Source organism: Arvicanthis niloticus, chromosome 4, assembly GCF_011762505.2.
Source record: "Arvicanthis niloticus isolate mArvNil1 chromosome 4, mArvNil1.pat.X, whole genome shotgun sequence".
In the NCBI taxonomy this organism is placed as follows: Eukaryota; Metazoa; Chordata; class Mammalia; order Rodentia; family Muridae; genus Arvicanthis; species Arvicanthis niloticus.
The window spans coordinates 18,032,699-18,053,756 of NC_047661.1; the positions used below are offsets into that span (position 1 = coordinate 18,032,699).

General features: G+C 41.8%; 1 protein-coding gene across 3 annotated transcripts in view; it reads left to right on the forward strand.

The window, feature by feature from the left end:
• The window catches only part of Mfn1 (mitofusin 1), a 51,732-nt gene that overhangs the window by 21,438 nt on the left and 9,236 nt on the right, over positions 1 to 21,058 (forward strand). For all 3 annotated transcript variants that reach the window (XM_034499428.2, XM_076932251.1, XM_076932252.1), the window contains exons 8-16: positions 164 to 317; positions 1,207 to 1,274; positions 8,627 to 8,748; positions 10,161 to 10,287; positions 10,525 to 10,629; positions 10,929 to 11,031; positions 11,238 to 11,467; positions 15,450 to 15,602; positions 16,693 to 16,889. In XM_034499428.2, the coding sequence (XP_034355319.1) occupies positions 164 to 317; positions 1,207 to 1,274; positions 8,627 to 8,748; positions 10,161 to 10,287; positions 10,525 to 10,629; positions 10,929 to 11,031; positions 11,238 to 11,467; positions 15,450 to 15,602; positions 16,693 to 16,889 (1,259 nt within the window). The remainder of the gene's footprint in view (positions 1 to 163; positions 318 to 1,206; positions 1,275 to 8,626; positions 8,749 to 10,160; positions 10,288 to 10,524; positions 10,630 to 10,928; positions 11,032 to 11,237; positions 11,468 to 15,449; positions 15,603 to 16,692; positions 16,890 to 21,058) is intronic.

The window sequence follows — 21,058 nt, forward strand, 5'->3', positions numbered from 1 at the left end:
CACCAACTGGGTACCAAGTATTTAAATTCCCAAGCCTGAGGCCAACGTTGCTCGGTTGAAGCAGCACAGTCACTGTTTAGCATACTGTAGTACAGACCCGTGGCTGATGGTTATTATCTTTTACCTTTTCTTCATGTTGTTAAAATTCCTGTGTTCCTTGCAGGTGCGCAGACAGCACATGGAAAGGTGCCTTCACTTCTTGGTAGAAGAGCTCAAGGTTGTGAGTCCTTCGGAAGCTCGGAATCGGATCTTTTTTGTTTCTGCTAAGGAAGTTCTCAACTCCAGAAAGCACAAAGCCCAGGGGATGCCAGAAGGCGGTATGTAGTGATAGCATTGCCTTCGTTAATGTAAACATAGCATGATAGAACAACAGCAAGCTAAAAATTTTATCTTGTCCCCTGCTTGCCTGTAGCTTCAGGAACTTATGCTCAACTGTGCAGTATTAATATATGACAAGTGTTAAATCATACAGTTATGAGTAGTGTGATGAGCTCTCTCTTCATCCCAGGCAACAGGAGGCTTTTTTTTGTTCAGTATTCAAACAGTACCTAGCTGTCTTACCAGCCAGCACATTATTGCACAGCTGTATTGAACAAGAACCCTTACTGTCCTGAAGAATGGTCCAAATGGAGAGTGCCTACTGGTGCAGGCAGGTTAGTCACACCCAGTGCAGGCCACAGAGTACTTCTTTAGGTGAATGATTGACTTAGTAAAGTTTGTTAGATTCTACAGTAAGAACACATCTGTAAAGCTACAAAGATGCAAAAAGAAAATTGTGCTAATATGTCAGTATACCTCTACCTTCAAAAGATATGGCCTCAGTGCATATTAAATGTTTATATAAGATGCAAAGGACATATATTTTGTGTATGTATGTAGAAGATAAACTTTATGATGGTGTGAGATGGGAACAAGTAAGCCAGATTTGCTCCCCGTGTGCTTGGGTTTGATTATGGTGTTTTATCACAGCAATTGAATGCAACCAAACTAATACACACACAGGGTTTTATATTCTGCCATTTCCAGTAGCCATGAGGAGTTTTGTAACATCTGTGTCATGCGTAAAGGAAGTTTATTATACTAGATGAAAAGGTCTTTCCCAAAGGCAGGGATGGTCACTCAAGGTAGCATAGGCTGCATCGTGAGATCATGTCTCACAAAAGCAAAACAAAAAGTAAAATCAGATTTATTTTTCCTGTGTTACAGGTGGGGCACTTGCAGAAGGATTTCAGGCAAGATTACAGGAATTTCAAAATTTTGAACAAACTTTTGAGGTAAGAATTTAATTACTACTGGCTTATAAATGGCACGGGTCAGAGAGTACTGTAATCTTCATTGTCTGCCTCTGTCAATAACCTCTGCTGTTATTAAGTGTAGTCTTGACAACAGCAAGTGAAACAAGAAAGATTTGAAGAAAAGAAGCCCCTGCAGAAAGGATGACCTGTAAGAATTGGGAAAGATGTGTTTGCTTTTAAGTTTATAAATGAGAAAGTGGTCTAGTATTGCATGTGTTGTGCAGTGAATGGCATTCTTTGTATTCATACACCTGGAGCAAGAGCAAACAGTAATTGCTGTTGGAACAGATGATGGTTGTCCAGCAGTGGTTCTGCACGCCTTCAGTCCCAGCACTCAGGAGGCAGAGGCAGGCATCTCTTGAATTCAAGGCCAGCCTGGTCTACAGAGTGAGTTTCAAGACAACTAGGGCTACACAGAGAAACCCTGTCTTGGAAATAGGGGGTGGGAGTGGGGCAGAGTGAGGCCTGTTCCTTGTCTCTATGAAGAGTGTTCTACCAAGGACAAAGAACATTGAGAATGTCCTTTGACAAATTTGTCTCGAATTTCTACACTGTATTGCCACTTGCTAATTCTCATTTTGTGCCACATGTTTTGAACAAGTGTATGAATATAAAAACAATTCCGATGTGGTTCTGGTGCTCTAGAAGTTTAGAAGAAAGCACCACAGTGTGGAAGGGGCTGATGTATGTGCAGCACTAAGTGGAAAGGAAGTCATGGGCTTTCTATGGCTGTGCTAAAACACCATGTGCAAAAGCAAACCGGAAAGACTTACCTCATTTTATAGCTCTGACGGAAGTCAGGGCAAGAACTCAAGCTAGGAACCTGGAAACAGGAGCTGAAGCAGAGGCCACGGAGAAGCACTGCTTACTGGCTTGCTCCCCATGGCTTGTTCAGTTTGTTTTGTTTGTTTGTATTTCATTTTTTTCAAGATAGGGTTTCTGTGCAGCCCTGGCTGTCCTGGATCTCACTCTGTAGACTAGGCTGCTCTTGAACTCAGAGATCTGCCAGCCTGTGTTTGCTGGGTGCTGGGATGAAAGGTGTGAGCCACCACGAGCAGCTTGATTTGCTTTTTATACAATCCAGGACAATAAAGTCCAGGGATGGCATTGCCCACTGTGGGCTGGGCTCTCCTATGTCAGTCATCCATAAAGGAAGTGCCCCACTCACTGCCCATGGGCCAATCTCATGTAGGCATTTCTGAATTAAGTTTCCCTCCTCATAGATGACCCTGGATCTGGCCACGATGACAAAAAGTACTAGGCCATGAATGCAGAGGGAATTGAACTTGGCTTGTAAGCATTTAATTTTTCCCCAAATTAAAGCTCATGCTGTGTTCATATGAAATGTTCTTAGGATATTGACATTCTAAGTCCTTACACCGCTCCATTTACTCTACTTCTCTTTTTCCCTATCGCCTTTGGTCAGTGAACAAAGACTTCAGCATTAGAAAACTGTCCACAGTTATTCCCTATAAGGACTAATTGCCTTAATAGAGGATATGAATGAAGACTGTACCAGGCTGAACTTTTTAAACTAAAAATTTGCATATTATTCCCTAATCTTTTAATTTGTGAGAGGAAGAAAATCTGTTAGGTGATGAAGGGATCAGTATCAGCTGCTTTTGTAAGTGACTCCTGGATATCAATGGGTCTCTCAGGCCAAGCCATTGGATACAAGAGTCCTAGCCTCTCAAAGACGATTATCTCTTCCCCTTTTGCTGAAAAATCTGTGAACCTGGTCTTATCAATTACTTCATCTGTTTGGAATATAGAGAGAGCTATTCCAGCCGTCCCCTCCAAGTATATGCTGCTTTCTTTTACCAAACAGTCAAACCCTGCCCTGCTACACCTGTGCTCATGGCACACATCTTGATTCCCTAAAATGTCTTCTAGAAGAGGAGATGAGACTGAAAAGCGCAGATCTTGTATTGTAGAGCACTGGTTCCCAAACCTAGCTGATCGACAGAATTTGAGGCAGGGTGCCTTGAAAACCACAGGCTCCTGATCTTCCCAGAGATGATGATCTGATTGACCTAAGGTTAGCCTAAGAGTGTGTGTACAGTCTGATTTAGGAATATCCTTAAATCTGTACATGTGCACACACATACACATAGCTTGTAGTGCTGTGCTAGACAGTGGTTCTAACAGTGAGCTCCATCCCCAGTGCCTTTTTAAAAACTAGTTTTATTAGTGTTGACTTCCCTTCCTCCCTCTCCCTCTCTTTCTCTCTCTCCCTCTCCCCCCCCCACCCGTGTGTGTGTGTGTGTGTGTGTGTGTGTGTGTGTGTGTGCGCGCGCACGCGTCTGTATGTAAGTATGTATGTTGGTTATCTGTGAGTGCAGGTGTATGTGTCAATCAGAGGACAACTTTCCAGAATTTGGTTTTTATTTCCACTGTGGGTTCACAGGATTGTTAGGCTTGTGTGTCAAGCACTTTTAGATGCTAAGCCATCTTAGTAGACTTGTTTTTTGTTGTTGCTGCTGTTGTTTTCTTGAGATTGAGTCTTGCTGTATAGCTCAGGCTGTTGTAGAACTCTTGCTGGTAAGTAGGGTAGGCTGCCCTGTAACTCACAGTTCTCATGGACTCCCGAGGGCTGAGATTATAGGTGTGTGCCACCATGCCTAGATCTAAAGTATTTTCAAAAGAAACCTGGCAGTTCATTTTTAAAAGTTCTAATTGGGCACTCTGGTTTCACTTTAAATCGCATAAATCTTTCACTGTTTAATTAAGATTTGTGATTTTGTTTGGGAATGTAAATGTTACATCTGGGGAATTTGTTGATGAGCAGTAGCTGTTAGTTAAGATTATGGAAATTGTCAGGGTTTATAGTTTGAAAGCTTTGTTTAAAGCTGTGGTTATAGCTAGGCATGGTGGTACATGCCTGTAATTCCAGCATACAGGAGGCAAGGCAAGGAGATTGGAAATTGGAGATGGACCTAGACTAAATACAAGAGCTTGTTTCACAAAACCACAAAGAAAATAATCTAAAACCTATAGTTAAAGGAGACTCAAAATTATTTGAAAACTTCAAAAGGAATGATTAGTAAGTTTTTTTTTTTAATCTGTATACATAGTGAAAAAGGACCAAATAATTTTTTTTTTTTTTTTTTTTTTTTTTTGTTTTTTTGTTTTTTTGTTTTTTGTTTTTGTTTTTTTGAGACAGGGTTTTTCTGTGTAGCCCTGGCTGTCCTGGAACTCACTCTGTAGACCAGGCTGGCCTCGAACTCAGAAATCCGCCTGCTTCTGCCTCCCAAGTGCTGGGATTAAAGGCGTGCGCCACCACTGCCCAGCCAAATAATTTCTTGATGGTCAGTTTTTTTCTCAGAAGTTGAAATTAATTTTGAGAGAGAGAGACAGAGAGAGAGAGAGAGAGAGAGAGAGAGAGAGAGAGAGAGAGAGAGTGTGTGTGTGTGTGTGTGTGTGTGTGTGTGTGTGTGTGTGTTGGAGGGTCAGGGCTTGAAGGCCAGCAGGTGGTGTCAAATACTTTGGAGCTGTAGTTACAGATGGCCAACTGACTTGGTTTCTGAGAACCAAACTTGGGTCAGCTGCTAGAGCAGTATGTGCCCTGAAGCACAGACCTCTTTCGCACAGGCATTTCTTTTTAAAATCAGTTTGTTAACTTAAGGTCCTGTTGGCCTTTCCTCCTGCTTTTAAGGAGGATTTAGCGTTGGGTATATTCTGTGGATAACAGTATCCAGTTTATTTTTTACTGTCTTTGTTCTCTTCACTTTTATAATTTTTTTCTTTTGAAATAGGAACTCATTATGTAGCCCTACTTGGCTTGGAACTCATTGTGTAGACCAGGCCAGGCAGCCTCACATCACAGACACTTGCCTGCGTTTGCCTCCTAAGTGCTGGGATTTTGTTTTAGTTTTTAAAAAGTAATTTAAAAATTGTTTGACAGTTTCATACTTTTACATAATATATTTTAATCACTTTTAATCTTTCTCTCCTGCTCCCTTCTCTCATCACCTTCTGCTGGGAGGTTTTTGTTTGTTTGTTTTTTCCATTTTGTTTTTTGAGATAGGGTTTCTCTGTGTATCCCTGGCTATCCCTGAACTAAGAGAAATTTGCTTGCCTTTGCCTTTCACCTTCTTGGATTAAATGCTTGTGTCACCACTGCCTGGCCTAGTTTTTTATTATTATTATTATTGTTATTATTTTTGTTTGTTTGTTTGTTTTTCGAGACAGGGTTTCTCTGTGTAGCCCTGGCTGTCCTGGAACTCACTCTGTAGACCAGGCTGGCCTCAAACTCAGAAGTCCTCCTGCCTCTGCCTCCTAAGTGCTGGGATTAAAGGCATGCGCCACCACCGCCTGGCTTAATTATTATTTTTAATAATTAAACTAGTTTTTATTATCAATATTTTCTTATTGGTAAAGGAATTATTAAAACTCTGTTTGGGTTTTTTCTTCATTTTTGTTCATTTCTTGATTGTGTGTATATGTTATAATCATTCAATATTGCCTTTATATGCATTTCTCTTTATATTTGAAACTTTGTTTTCTTTGTGGGCTTTTAATGTTCTTTTAAGATTTATTTTTAATTGGTGGTGAGTAGGTATATTATTACAGGTGCCCAAAGAGGACAGAGGTGTGAGCTCTCCCTGCAGCTGAAGTTCCAGGTGCTTGTGAGCATCCTGACATGCGTGCTGGGAATCCAGTCTGGATCCTGTGCAGGACCAGTGTGTGCTCTTAGCTACATCATCATAATTAGTTTGATCTTTGTCATGTATTAATTTGATTCAGGAGCTAATTATTTTTAACATATAGACTATTGAGTTAAACAAGGCCTGAAAGCCACCTGGAGTAAAGGTTTTACTTTTTAAATGTGCATGTGAGTGATCTCACTCCGAGGACATAGTCTTGGCACAGGCCTGTCTCCATCATCTAGTCTTCATGGGTTTGGTGTGTGAGGGAGGAAGTATGTCCTCCTCCCCTTTTTTCTCTTCTCTTCTCTTCTCTTCTCTTCTCTTCTCTTCTCTTCGCTTCGCTTCTCTTCTCTTCTTCTCTTCTCTTCTTATTCTTTTAAGACAGGGTTTCCTATGTAGCCCTGGCTGGCCTTAATGTTCCCTTTTTAAAAAGACAGGTCTTGGTGTTTTGTTTTTTTATTTTGGGTCAAGTCTCTATGTTAAGCTGGGCTTGAACTCCTGAATCTAAATAACCCTCCCATGATAGCTTTCAAAGTACTGGAGACACGGGTGTGACTCTGAGCCTGGTGTTTGGTAATGAGATCCTAGAGATTTGACCTTTAATATACAAGAAGAAAGCTAAGTTGATGGCTGGAGTCTGAGCTACTGGGGAGGCTAAGTCAGAAGAGTCACTGAACCCAGGGTCTCAGGGCTATCCTGGACAATTTAGTGGGAAACAATGAGACTGTTTCTTTAAACAAATAAACTGCATGTGCATGTGTGTATAAAAATAGTGCATATCTACATGTATGGTACATCAAGGTAAGAGTTAAGTTCATCCTCTCTTTTGCACTTTCAGTTTGAAACATACTAAGTAGCATTCTTGAGTGTTTGTAATTGTATATTATTAATAAACTGACTTCTTTAGATGTTATTAAGAAATCAGAAAACTAATTGATCTGTGCTTATCATTTGGTTCTCAGTTTTTAAATTTGAAAGTTTATAGGATGTTCTAACAAGATGGAATTGAGAAGTTGGTCAGTGGTTTTTAACCTCTTGGAAAGTTACAGAGTTCCTGATAAAGTAACTGCAAAATGTATACTTGTGCACTCCTAGCGAAAATGTATTCACTCAGGAGTGTGCTAGGAGTTTCTTTGGATGCTCCTTCAGATCCTGACGAAGGGGCATCTTTTCTTGTTACATTTGCTCAGCGTTGTGTGACTTGAGTCAGTACCTCTTGGGCCCGGCAGCTTGGAGGCCTCTTCACTCTGTCTAGCCCGGCTCTAACACTGTGCTGTCTTCTGTGCACTGGGTCTTCATTGCTGACATCTAGATCTACTTCATCGAGGAACATTTGTGTTAATTTTTTTCTCTTAAAATTATTTCATGCTTTTGTTATAATTTTTGGAAATTGGTTTGGCACATTTACAGGCAGTTACTTAAAGTAAAATCAAAGCTGAGTTTAATCATTTAAAAATCAGTAGCTTGTAAATGAGGTGCTCACAGCTGGGTAGTGGTTAGAGGTTCTAATGGGGGATGCATCCAGAGAGTCTCTGCTGTAGACTCATGGAACAGGAACAGGACCACTTGCTTTTCAGTAGAAGTTCAATGAGAATGAGTGATGCTTAGGTGAGATTCCTGAGGAAAAGCACTGTTAGCTGTGTCAGGGAAAGAGTGGGCCTTCATTACAAGCTGTAGACTAAAGGCATTGCTCTCATGTCCTTGGCCTAAAGAAAGCAATTGTTCTGTTTTCCATACCTCAAACAAATATTGGAGAAAGAGCTACACAGCAAAAGATTAGGCTTTTTCTGAGTGACACACAGGTAATTTTTAGAGACAGACGACTTAATACGTGTTGTGAATAGTACATTCAATGAACATGTAGCATACAGATGATTTCACTGTAAGAAACACATAAACTCTCTCTCTCTCTCTCTCTCTCTCTCTCTCTCTCTCTCTCTCTCTCACACACACACACACACACACACACACACACATACTAGAACAAAACACACTAAAAGAAAAAGGTGAAGAGGGTACTGTTGTCAGGAGACACTGACTGATTTAACTACAGCTGCATTGCAGGTGAGACAGTCAAGCTGAGTGCCTTCAGGCCTGTGCACTGTGCTGTAGTCTAATGGTCTCCGATAGCTGAATGTGGTTCTCTAGATATTTTAAAGTACGTAAGTGATTAATGATAATTTGAACTGCTCATATAGTAATGTTTAGATATTTGTTTAGTAACCTTGGGTATTTTGTCATGTTATCTAAGTCATTTTAAAATAGTTCTAAAATACCACAAAGAATTGTTAAACTCCGTCTTTATATGATTATATATTGCAAGCAAACATAGTTAAAACAAGACAAACAGACTAGAGATCAGATGGGTAATTCTCCCGAGGCCGGCTATGACCCTGAGAAGAGTGCCATTTGTTTGTTTATTTATTCATTTATTTATTATTTGTTGTATAGTCAACCCACTGCACATTACTGTGTGAAGATGCACAAACTATAAACTTGCTGCTTAGCTCTTCTTTTGAGTTTGCTTAATTTTTATAGTTTTAAGTTGTGTTTCATCATTTGATTTGTTTTGTCTCTCCTTTGGGTTTTGGTTTAAGTTAAAATCAGCAAGTTTTTGTGTTTGAATTCCTGAAAGTGTTGGGATGGAATTGCAGTAATGTGTTATGGCTTGGGCCCTCGCAGGAGTGTATCTCGCAGTCAGCAGTGAAAACAAAGTTTGAACAGCACACTATCAGAGCTAAACAGATACTAGACACTGTGAAAAACATACTGGACTCAGTAAACGTGGCAGCAGCAGAGAAGAGGTAGGCACTCCTTTATTATGACCCCAGGTTACTGTCATTGTGTCAGCCCTTCAGGGCTGAGGCTTGCAGTGGTATGGGGATACTTGGCACTAAGACCAGTTTTGTGATTTTACTTGTGCCTGCTTGTGTGTTTTTAATGAACATTGGAAGATGATTATTTACTATGTGACCTTCCCTGGATGGCTGTGATGAATTATGACTTTAAAATGTGAGTAGCTTTAGAGTGTCTTCATGGCAGAGGAAGATGGTCTTCAAGCAGAATCATGTGAAGAATTCCAAACCAGGTGATGCTCTGTTTACATTCAGAATTCACAGCCCTTCTGTAAACTTGGAAGGTACTGATCACACCTTCCAGACATGGGACATGCCTGTAATCCCAGCATTGCTGAGGCTGAGGTGGGAAGTGTTTGGGGTGAGGCCACTTTAGGTTACATGTCTTTTTTTTTTTTTTTTTTTTTTTTTTTATAAAACAGAGACCAAAATGTTGTTAGATATGACAGATGTAATGCTATCAGGCCTCATGGAAGTGCAGCTAGCTTAATCAATTCAGGGAAGTATAGAAAGCATCAAAGATTAAGTCAACATAAGGTAAACTGAAGAATGTTTGTGAGAGAGTCTAGCCTAAAACTCCTGGTACTCTTCATGCCTCAGCCTCCCAAACACAGGGATTACAAGCTTCACCCACTAAGCCGTGCTAAACATAGTTGTTTGTTTGTTTGCAAGCTCTCTGCCACTGGCCTTAAAAATGGAGGTTTTGAAAGTGTGTATTTTTGTTGAGCACACTTCCCACCCTGTATAGTGTACTCGACTTACTTCATCTTTTTATAACATGTGACATTGAGCCAAATAACCCACAAAGGTGATTTGAGGACAGTGTCCAGAAGCAAATGCTGCTGGTTTTCTTGAAAAGCTCTGAGGTTTCATTTTTCCCTGGTGCAGGGGTGCACAGACCTCCCACCCCGAGTCAGATAGTGGATATGGTAGGCTTTGTGGGCCATACCTTCTCCTTTGTGCCCACTCAAAGCCTTGGCTTCCCACTGTTTGCTCCACTTGCTTACTAACTGAGTTGTTGGCGTTTTAATTGTTCCTGTTTTAATTGTTCTGTGTGGAGACTTAAGAAGCCTTGTGGGGTTTGTTTTTTTGTTTTCTTGTTTCTTTTTGAAGGATTCAGGTAATTCTGGAGAGTCAAGGTCATTTTTGTTGAGCCATTTACTTAAAGGATTTAAATTCAATTGTAGTCCTTTCAGACTTTAATACAGGATTTGTGTGTGTGTGTGTGTGTGTGTGTGTGTGTGTGTGTGTGTCATGCTAATTAATGATTCCAAATATAAATGAATGACCTTGCTTAATTAATTAATTGCTTTAGGATTTTAACATACCCCAAATATTGATCACTCTTCATAATAAAATAGGGTTTATTCAATGGAAGAGAGGGAAGACCAAATCGATAGACTCGACTTTATCCGAAACCAGATGAACCTTTTAACACTGGATGTTAAGAAGAAGATCAAGGAGGTCACGGAGGAGGTGGCAAACAAGGTAAAGGCACTGTCATTGTCACCATATCTGGAAGTCGCAGTGTGTGTTAGCACTTCAATGCTGTCTGTCTCTCACTTCAACTGAATCTATGTCCCCTGGTTTTGTATTCTGAGTACTGGTAATCCTTTTAAATTTTTATCTTGTTTGTTTATTTGAGGGGGTGTCTTGTTTTACAGCCTGGCTGGCTATGAATTACTTTAATGTTTAACTCTGAGGTTTTTTTTTTAATGTTTTCAGGTTTCTTGTGCAATGACAGATGAAATTTGTCGACTGTCTGTTTTGGTTGATGAGTTTTGTTCTGAGTTCCATCCTACCCCCAGTGTACTGAAAGTGTATAAGAGTGTAAGTTAAAGTTGTTGAGCGTTCATTTTGAGGCTGCTTTCTTGCTCTGTTCTCTATTGGTGTGTTTAGTGAATTGGCCATTTCAGTGCCTTCTTGGCAGTCAGTATACAGATGGTGACAGCTCGCATGCTCTGGTGATAAGTGCACACTGTCTCACGTGTGACATTGCAGAGGGACTGGGGATGGCGCTCAGTGGTCAGGCATGAGCTTGGCAAGTGTAAAACACCCACCCAAAAGATCAAAAATCTACCTACTTTCTATGGGAAAATAACATGCACATTTACAATCACTACTGACAGGAATTAAATAAGCACATAGAAGACGGCATGGGAAGGAATTTAGCTGATCGGTGCACCAGTGAAGTCAATGCCTCCATTCTTCAATCTCAGCAAGAGATCATTGGTAATACTCACATCTATAGGATCACGTGTGGGCTGCCTGCCTCCCTCCTGGCCTCCCTCCCTCCCTCCCTCCTTCCCTCTTTCCCTCTCTCCCCACTTAATTCATAAAGGGTTGTTTTCATTTGGATGCATTGCTTGGAAGACAAGATATTACATAATACATTATGTACTACTCTTTGTTAAGAATAAATTATCTTTTTTTTCCAGAAAACTTGAAGCCACTACTTCCAGCTGGTATACAGAATAAGCTTCATACATTAATCCCTTGCAAGAAGTTTGATCTCAGCTATGATCTCAATTGCCACAAGCTGTGCTCAGATTTTCAAGAGGACATTGTGTTTCGGTTTTCCCTGGGCTGGTCTTCCCTTGTACATCGATTCCTGGGTTCCACAAATGCACAGAGGGTGCTGCTTGGGTTGTCAGAGCCTATCTTTCAGGTATGGACCTTGATTCTGCCAGTTAGAACTCTTGGATTATTTATCCAAATTTCTCTTATAAAGCTGGAGTTTTAATCTGCCTATTTGTGTGCATATGTCTGTCTTACAAAGCCTCTTCTGAGTTGATCCTGTATGCCCGTTAACATATACCTGCGTGTTCCTGTGCATGTAGGCGCCACATGAAGTTCAGAGGACCTGTATGTAGCAGTCAGTTTTCTGCTTCTACCATGTGGCCTCTGGGGCTTGAACTCAGGTCTTCAGGCTTTGCAGGGAGCGCCTTTACCCTTTGTGCCATCTTTATGGCCCAAGAAACTTGTATTTTCTTAAAAAATAAATTAGAATAAGCTTTAAATTTTGTTAATTTTTGAGGAAATTTATGGAGTATAAAACCACCCCAGATACCGTTGAGATGGTTCAGCAGTTAAAGGCACTTCTTACTCTTGCAGAGAACCTGAGTGACTTCTCAGTACCTACCTTGGGTGTCTTACAACCACATGTAACTCCAGTTCCAGGGGATCTGACAGGTCTTCTGGCCTTCATAAGCTCCTGCACTCAGATGTCCTACACTCACATGGTTACATATACATGTATATTAATAATATTTGTAAAAATAATCATCACCATAATAGAGTCTTAAAGCATTTCTGTTGGGGCTAAAGAAATGGCTCAGTGATTGATCTAGAGTTCATACTGTTTCTGCAGAACCTGAGTTTGGTTTCCAGCGTCCACACTGGGTAGTTCACGTCTGTCTGTAACTCTAGCTTCCTGGCATCTGAAACATCTGGCCTTTGTAGGCACCTGCACTATGTGCACATGCTCTCTCATATACATACATAGAATTAAACATAAAGCTATTGTTTTTTTTTGTTTTTTTTTTTTTTTTAAAAAAAAAACCAGAACATTTTGTTTTTCTCCAAAGATTCCTCATGCCCATTTATAGCAGGTCACCGTTCATATCTCTGGGTTTACCACTAGCCAATTTTGTTGATTTGGATTTGCTTTCTGAACATTTCCTGTGAAGTCTCAGGTGTCTGGGCCTAGGCCACTTAGGATGTCGAGGTTCCTCCTCATGGAACTATTATAGCACTCCACTCTAGGTGGCTGAGCACTGGAGCAGATGGGATACAGTCTATTTCCCTTCACCATCAAGCGGCCTGTCTTTGCAAAAAAGGCATTGCCAAAGAAACCTGCAGACATGATCATGTAGCACTTCAGGAGGCATCAGACTGTTGGTGTCGATGGGGACAGTGAGAGTGAAACCGGTGTCTCAGATCCGAGTGGGATCCACTAAGCAAATTTTAAAATCATTTTTATATACAGCTGCCCATTTCTACTCACTTAAAGGTTCCTGGCCTCTTGCTTGCCTTCCCCAGTACTCAGTGCCCACCCTGTGCTCACAGTCTGCCCTCCCATTGGTCCCTTTGTCCTAGGCAGTTCTGCTTCTACTTGCATGTTCCCAGTGTACACGAGAAGCTCACACCGTAGTGTCCAGGACCCACCAAGGAGAAAAGGCACCTAGTATTTGTCTTTCCAAAACAGATTTGTGCATGTAATATGGGTCTCTGGATTTATCCATTTTTCTTCCAAAGACATAACTTCATTCTTTATGGTTAAAAAAATCCATTGCATATATAAACTATATTTTTCTTTATTTTTGAGGGGTGCACACTGTTTTACAAACTAAATGTTCTTGAGACACTACACCATATCTTCAATAAAGGCTGTTGTGTGGTCCTCACAGAAAATGTTTTTCTTTCTGGTTATTTTGTTTGGTTGTTCGGTTGGCTGTCCTGCAACTCAATTTGTAGACCAGGCTGGCCTCAAACTCACAGATCTGCCTGCTTCTGCCACCTGAGTGCTGCAATTAAAGGTGTGTGCTCCCACCACCCAGTTCAAACTACATTTTTCTTAATACAGTGGTCTGCTGTTGGAGAGCTGCCTTGGTGTGCTAGCAGCTACTGTGAATAGTGCTGCATAGAAGCTACTTTAGGAGATGTTGGGAGGGCACGCGTGCTGTCGTGTAGGTGTCTGTGTGCAGCGTAGCTTCTCAGCGTAGCTACTCCAGGCCATGTTAGGCTTGCAGTAAACAAGGTATATTTTCTTTTATTAGAATTTCTCTGTTCTTCTATCCCACCTGTATCCCTCCCTCCATCACTTCTGCCCATCCTTCAGTGTGTAATCTTCCTGCCTTTGTCTTCCAAGTGCTGGGACTACAGGCTTCTGCCACCATGCCTTGCTGTTTTAGGTATGTAGACAGGATCTTACTTTGTAGCTCAGGCTGGCCTCAGACTTAGTAACCGTCCTGTTTCAGCCTCCTGAGCATTGGGATCGCAGGTGAGTATTACACCTAGCTTTTATCTTTATCTCTCTGAGGGTTTCCAAAGTAGTCACACCTGCCACTGTCCATCCTGCCAGCCAGCACCGTGAAGACGGCACTAGTTTTCTAGGTGTCCTTGTCAACCCTTTTTATTGTCTATCTTATCCTGCTTAGTGTGAACTGGAATCTCATGGTGGGTTTGCTTTACATTTTCCTAATGACTGACTTTGGACACGTTTTCTTATGCTTATTTAAATAAGCCCTTTGTGTTGTTTTGAGAAATATTTTAGTTGTATTAGTTGGCCACTACTACATTTTAGGGATTCTTTCTGCATGTAAAATTACTTCATAAGTAGGTGATATCCAAATATATTTTTCTAGTGTGTGGCTTATCTTTTAATCTTCTTTGGTGTGCTTTGAAATTTAAAAAGTTGGTTTGTTATGGGAGTAGATTTTTTTTCAGACAGGGTCTCAGAATAACCCAGATTGGCCTGTGTGGACCAGAGTGGCCTTGTTACGACAGTCCTCCTACCTTAGCCTCTCCAGTGCTAGACTTGCAGGCAGGAGTCATCACACCCAGCTAAAGGGTTTTATTTATTTATTTTTTTTAATGTTTTATTATATTGATTTCTTGTTTGACCTGGAGAAGACCAGACATGAACAATAAGAGTATGGAGGGCAGAGGAGAACTTGGAATAGTTGGTTCTCTTTCTGCCATATGGGTTCTGGGGATCAAACTTTGACGGTCAGGTGTAGCTGAAAGTACTTTTACCTACTGTGCTGTCTCATTGCCTCAGGTTTTCATCTTCGAGTTTAATATCTGGGATTTTGCCTTTTTTTGGGGGGGGCATTTGGGGGGGTTGATTTTTTTCAAGACAGGGTTTCTCTGTATAGCCCTGGCTGTCCTGGAACTCACTCTGTAGACCAGGCTGGCCTGGAACTCAGAAATCCGCCTGCCTCTGCCTCTCAAGTGCTGGGATTAAAGGCGTGCGCCACCACTGCCCGGCTGCTTTTGCTTGTTTTAATGGGTATGCTTTTGATGTAATGTTTGCTTGTTGTAATGCTAAAATTCAAGCCAAGGCATTGCATGTGCTGAGCACACAGTCTGCTACCATGCTGTTTCTTCAACTCATAAACATGGTTTTAATTCCTGGGAGATAGAGTTAGCTAGAGAGATGGCCCAGTCAGTGTTAAGAGTGCTTACTACTTTTCCAGAGTTCTGAGCACCTGCATTAGGCAGCTCACAGTTGCCTGTAACTTCTAGGCTTGGGGTGTACTGCATATATGCATACACATACACACATACACATAATTAAACATAGGAAAAGTTAACCTGAAAAAAGTTCCAGTTTATATTGATTTACTGTTAAATTTGTTCTTTATATCATTAGTCATAGTATAAAAAATAATTCTTGTGAAGGTGCACATTTGTAATCTCAGCAGTCTGACAGCTGAGGCTGGAGTGTGAGTTCCAGGCTAGCCTAGGTGATCTAGTTAGCCCTCTCTCACCCTGCCAGCCCCACTCCCCCAAAAAGAACTTCCAGCGTGTTTGTGTTTTCTTCATTTATCTGTGTTATGTTCATTATTTGGAATCTTATAGTTTGCTTTAGTTTTAAAAAAACAAACAACTTTATAAATTTTAACTATTTTGGTTTTTGTCAATAGGTCCCCAGATCTTTAGCTTCAACTCCTACTGCTCCTTCTAATCCAGCAGCACCGGATAATGCAGCCCAGGAAGAGCTCATGGTCACCCTGATCACAGGGCTGGCATCCCTCACCTCGAGAACCTCCATGGGCATCATAGTTGTTGGTGGCGTGGTAAGAAACAGTACTTTTAATAAAGTCATGATCATATCTCAGGATCTGAAAATCTGTGGGTTAAAGTGGTGACTAAAATTTTACAGCTGTAACTTATCTTCACACACACACACACACACACACACACACACTCACTCACTCCTACCTTCCTACCCATACCTCAACCTGTAATTTGAGGATGAAAGTCCTATCAGCTGTCCAGTTGGTTTCTGTTTGCTGCTTGTTTTTTCTTTAGAGCAGTATCCAGAGTCTTACACATGTCAAGTAGGCACTGTAACACTGAGTTACATTCCTAGCCTTATCTGGCTTTTAAGAAAAAGACCTATCTTCTCACCATAGCACACAATAAGTGGTATTTATATATTGGCAAAACAAGAAAGATCCAGTGAAGGATTGTGTTATAATCCAAGCTGGTAGGGTGCTTGCCTTTCTTTTGTGAGGCTGAGTTTGATCCTTGATACCAAACAGGATGTCCTGTGTGGGTGTCTCAGAATACAGGTGGAAGGTGTCTTAAATACTAAAGATTATTAGTAAGTTATGTTCAGTATTTTGTTTGTTGACAGCACATTTGTGCTTTTTTAATGTTTGAAACACTCAAACTACGTTAACCTTTTTTTTTTGTTTGTTTGTTTTGAGGTACTATCAAGTTGGGACTGGAGAGATGGTTAAGAATACTGGATGGTCTTCCAGAGGACCCTGTTTGGTTCCCAGAACCCACTTGGCAGCTCAGCCATTTGTAATTGTAGTTCCAGAGGTTCTGATGCCCTCTCCTAGCCACCACAGCCACCTGGCACACACAGCCTCCTGGCACACACAGCCACCTGGCACACATGCACGGATGCAAGCAGAACACTTGGACACATGAAAAATAAAACTAAAATCTTTATAAAGAGCAAGAGGGAACTTGGTTTAGCCTATCAAATGTGGCAAGCTATGAAAGCCCATCCTGATATAATTTTTTTCCACAAGATTTCATTGTGAGGAAGGTACATACCTTTTTAGAAGATGAGCCAGGAGTCACAATGCCTTTCACAGTTGTGCCCTCACAGTGTGTTTCCTCCTCGTGGTGAGCCGTGACTTTATCTTTCAGATCTGGAAAACAGTGGGGTGGAAACTCATCTCCGTCTCCTTAAGTATGTATGGAGCTTTGTACCTTTACGAAAGGCTGACGTGGACGACCCGTGCGAAAGAGAGGGCGTTTAAGCAGCAGTTTGTAAACTACGCGACCGAAAAACTGCAGATGATCGTGAGCTTCACAAGTGCAAACTGCAGCCACCAAGTACAGCAGTAAGTGGAGCTTCATCTGACAGCAGGCTCTTTCCAGCTCATGGACACGGACATAAGACCGCCACGGCGGAAAGAGCGCACCTGTTTCCACTCCTCTCGTTCCCTGGTAGATTAAGTTTGAACATTTGGAATTTGGTAAATTGGAGCCCCTTAGAAGGCATAAAGTCTTTTAGCAAATAGTTCTTCAGCAGACCTAAGTTCTGTCCCTTTTAGGATGCTTGTGGTTCCTTCATCATGAAGATTGAATTTTTAGAATTTATTAAGGGGCTCAATTATGGACGGATACCTGATGGTTTTGTTTCATTAAGGCAGGGTCTCATGTAGCCCAGGGTGGCCTCTAACTCATGGTAGTCATTGTGCCTCAGCCTCCTTAGTCCACTTTGTCTTGATGGTTTTATGATGAATAGAATGTGCTTTTTACTGTTATAGCCTAAACTTTAAGTGTGTAACAGTACTTGCTTTTAGATTTCAAGAGAACTTTCTTACAGTTCTAGGTTCACCCAGTTTCTCCTCTTCTCCTTTTTTAAGTTGTTGAGTAATATCTCACTGTGTAGCTCTGGCTGACCTTGAGTTCACTATATAGACCAGGCTGGCCATGAATTCAGAGATCTTCCTGCCTCTGCTTCCTGAGTGCTGAGATTAAAGGTAAAGGCTCCCATACCTGCCATAAAATTGTTTTTCAGATTTGTCTTATTGGTTTGAAGGCATATGTGTCTGTTTACTGCTCCAGAAGTAAGAAGTGGGGCCTGGCAGAGTGGAGCCAGTGAGGTGAATTAACACCTCATGAAACAGCCAGCTTTATTCAGAGCATCGGGCACTTTGTCCTCTGAGGGTTAAGAAGTATCTCATGAGTAACGTGTACAATCATGAGGGCAAGCTACACGTGGTCAACAAGCTGTCCATGGCAAAAATGAGCTTTCCATTGAGGCATATACACAAATAGCAATAGCCAGTTGTAAGAACAAGAAACTGAGGCCGCAGACTCTTGTCTTGTTTCCTTGGAGTTTTCTCATAAGAACTCAAGAATTCTCCTCATCTGACTTTGTTCTTGGACTGTGTTCTGACATTTCTATGCACATGTGTGCCTAGTTTCCTTAGAGGTCAAAAGAGCACATCAGATGCCGTGAAACTGGAGGTACAGATGGCTGTGAGCTACTGTGTGGGTGCCAGGACCCAAACCCATGTCCTCTGCAAGAGCAACAAGTACTCTTAACTACAGAGCCATCTCTCCAAGCCTCCAGTTTCTGCTTTTGTAACATGTATTTACAAAAATGTATTGAATTCCCTTTAAACTAAGGTGCAGTATTGTTTGTGTATTTACATGCACTTGAAGCAGAGTTAAAGAGCCCCAGAGGCTCTCAGCCTGAAGAGGACAAAGCAAATGACACATAAGGGATGGGAAAGTGGGGCCAGGCAGGACCCACAGGTAAAGCCCAGAGAGCAGCCCTTAGTAAAGGCTTCATGGGAGCAGCTGGCATCTGAGGTTTGAACATGCACACTAAGCAGACTGTGGAGAAAAGCAGTGTGTTCACGACTATGCAGAAAGAAATTCCAGTGTGGGCAGTGTGGATCTGAGGGATTGGACTTCCTAGGCCAGGGCCGGCAGCACGCAGAGATTAGAGTCTGGATGACTGGGAGTTTCAGGAGTGATGTCATTGGTAAGTTTGCTCTGAGACCAATCACTCCTAATGTTGTAGTATATGGAATTATTTAGGCAGGAGACAGGAAATTAGCTGGTAGAACTGTTTGAGACACGAGGTCAAAACACGAAGTGCCTCTGCTGCAGCACTGAGGCTATCTTGATGGGCGGGTCACTGTTGTGGCCCTCAGGCTTTAAAGCCCAACGGCAAAGTCAACTGCCCTTCTCCCTAGGCAGTGTGCTTGGCTCCTTTGGATGTCAATAGAGCTTGTGCTTCCTGCATGTCACTTCTAAACAGTGTCACCAAGTCTTACGTCTGATGTGTGCTGTCTTCAGCAATAGGGTTTTACCTTCAAGTTCTGGGAAGCAACCAAGGGCAATGGCAGTAACCTATGTAGTTCTGAGAAATCTCGTGGACTTCCCCTACCTAGCAACTCAAGGGGAGATGTTGCTGTAGTACATTAATCCGTTCTACTAGCCTGGTAGCAGTGTGAATTCCTCGATACTTTGCTACTGCTGCAAGTGAAAGACACACACACACAGCCTTATTTTTAATATGCCCTAAGCAGCTCAATGGCAGAGCCACTCCCAAACCTCCATGTGACTAGCACACTCTCCCCTCTGAGATATTCCTGAATTATTATATTATGTTGGCTGTCTCTCTGTCCTGCACTTCTCAGGCCTGATCTTTCTACTTCCCTGGCATGGCAGTTCTAAATCTGTCTTCTTCCCTGGGTTCCCTTGCCCAGGAAATCTAAAGTCCCACCTCTGTCTCCCTGCCCAGCCATTGGCCATCGGCAAGTTTGACAATCAGAACCAGCTGAGGGCAGGGACCCTCAGCACCTCACATGCCAAATTCTTGTGCAGTTTTGGGAACCCATAATGCAAGCATTAAACCAAATCCTTAACAGGAAGGTTTTCCATGCATGGCACTGGGATTTTTGCTAGACACTCTTGACTCTTGTGGGGAGTACGGCCACCCAAAGTGGTGACCATTTAAACCGTGTGTGTGTGTGTGTGTGTGTGTGTGTGTGTGTGTGTGTATGCGTGTGTGCATGTGCTACACTTTTATATCTGTTCATCAGCTGAAGGACATTTGTGTGTTCCATTTCTCACTATGTGGATAGAGTGCTAAAGACTGTGATGGCTGAGCAAGGGTCTATGGAGGGGAAGGGGAAGCCATTGGGCATTTGCTGAGCAGTGGCACAGATGGGTCATACGGTAGGCAGATGTACTTTTAGCTTTTGGGGATTCTTCACACTGAGTTCCATGGTGGCTGCACCAGTTTGCAGTCCTGCCAACAGTAGATGAGGTTTTCTTTTACGACATCCTCACCAGCGTTTGTGTTCGGTTGTTTTCTTGATCACAACTATTCTGGCTGAGGCAAGATTGCTGGGATCTGGGAATTATCACACAAACCACTTAAACAACGATCTCTATCACATAGGCATGGCTTATTGAACGCCACACCCAAGACTGATCAGTCAGGACCCAAGACAAAACTGGGAGCTGAATGTGACATTGAGTTAAGATCCTATTGTACTTTTAAGCCTAAAATCCACAAATATCTGTGCCAATCGGGATTTAGGGATAGGAGATTTCCTTAGGAGCATGTCTTTATTTTATACTTATCCTGTTCCCATTTGTTGGGATATTCAACTGTGGTGGGGGCTTGTCTAACATTCATGTCTTATCTTGCCAACCAGGATGTCACTTACCCATGCACACATCTCTTTCTACTGAGCAGGATGTCATTTCCCAAGGAGGTCTTGGGAACTTCACTCCACTCCTACTCAAAATGGAAGTCTTCTCCAGATAGCTTCTTATATTGGTACAGATCTTTCTTATGTTGGGGTGCATCCCAGGGGCAGCTTATAAAGGCAAGAAATCATAGAAGCTCAAATATAGCAGGCGATGCTGGTGGGTAGTTGGTTCAGGTCCAAGTTTACCGTGGCTAACCAAACAAAGCAGTTCTGACTGACTTCTGTTGTGATTTGGTTGTTTCCAAGAACACAAAAGTACAGAACATCATAGCAACAGGTTTATGAGACAGTTTCCTTATGATATTAGTAACAGCACAAAATGGTAGGCTATGTAGGTAAAGTCACCTAAGCCTTAACAAGATGAAACCTCAGAGTTGTTCTAATTGGATTGCTAAGAATACAGAGTATTTTTGAGATATTTCTTAACCATTTTTCTTCTTTTGAGGACTATGTTCAGATCCAAAGTATTTTTTAATTGGGCAGTTTGTTTTCTTGAATCTTTGTTATCTTTGGTTCTTTCTAAGTTCTGGATATTAGTCCTGTCAGATTCACAGCTCTCAAAAACTCTGCCCCGCCCTAGGGGTGTCTTCATTCCTTTGCTGTGTAGAGACTTTTTGGTTTTACAAGGTTCTGTTTGTCAGTTGTGGGCCTGAGCTAATGTAGCTCTGTTCAGAAAGTCCTCGTCTGCACATCCGTCTTGTAGGGTGCTGCCTATTTTGTTCTAGTTTGTTTTTGTTTTTGTTTTTTGTTTTTCGAGACAGGGTTTC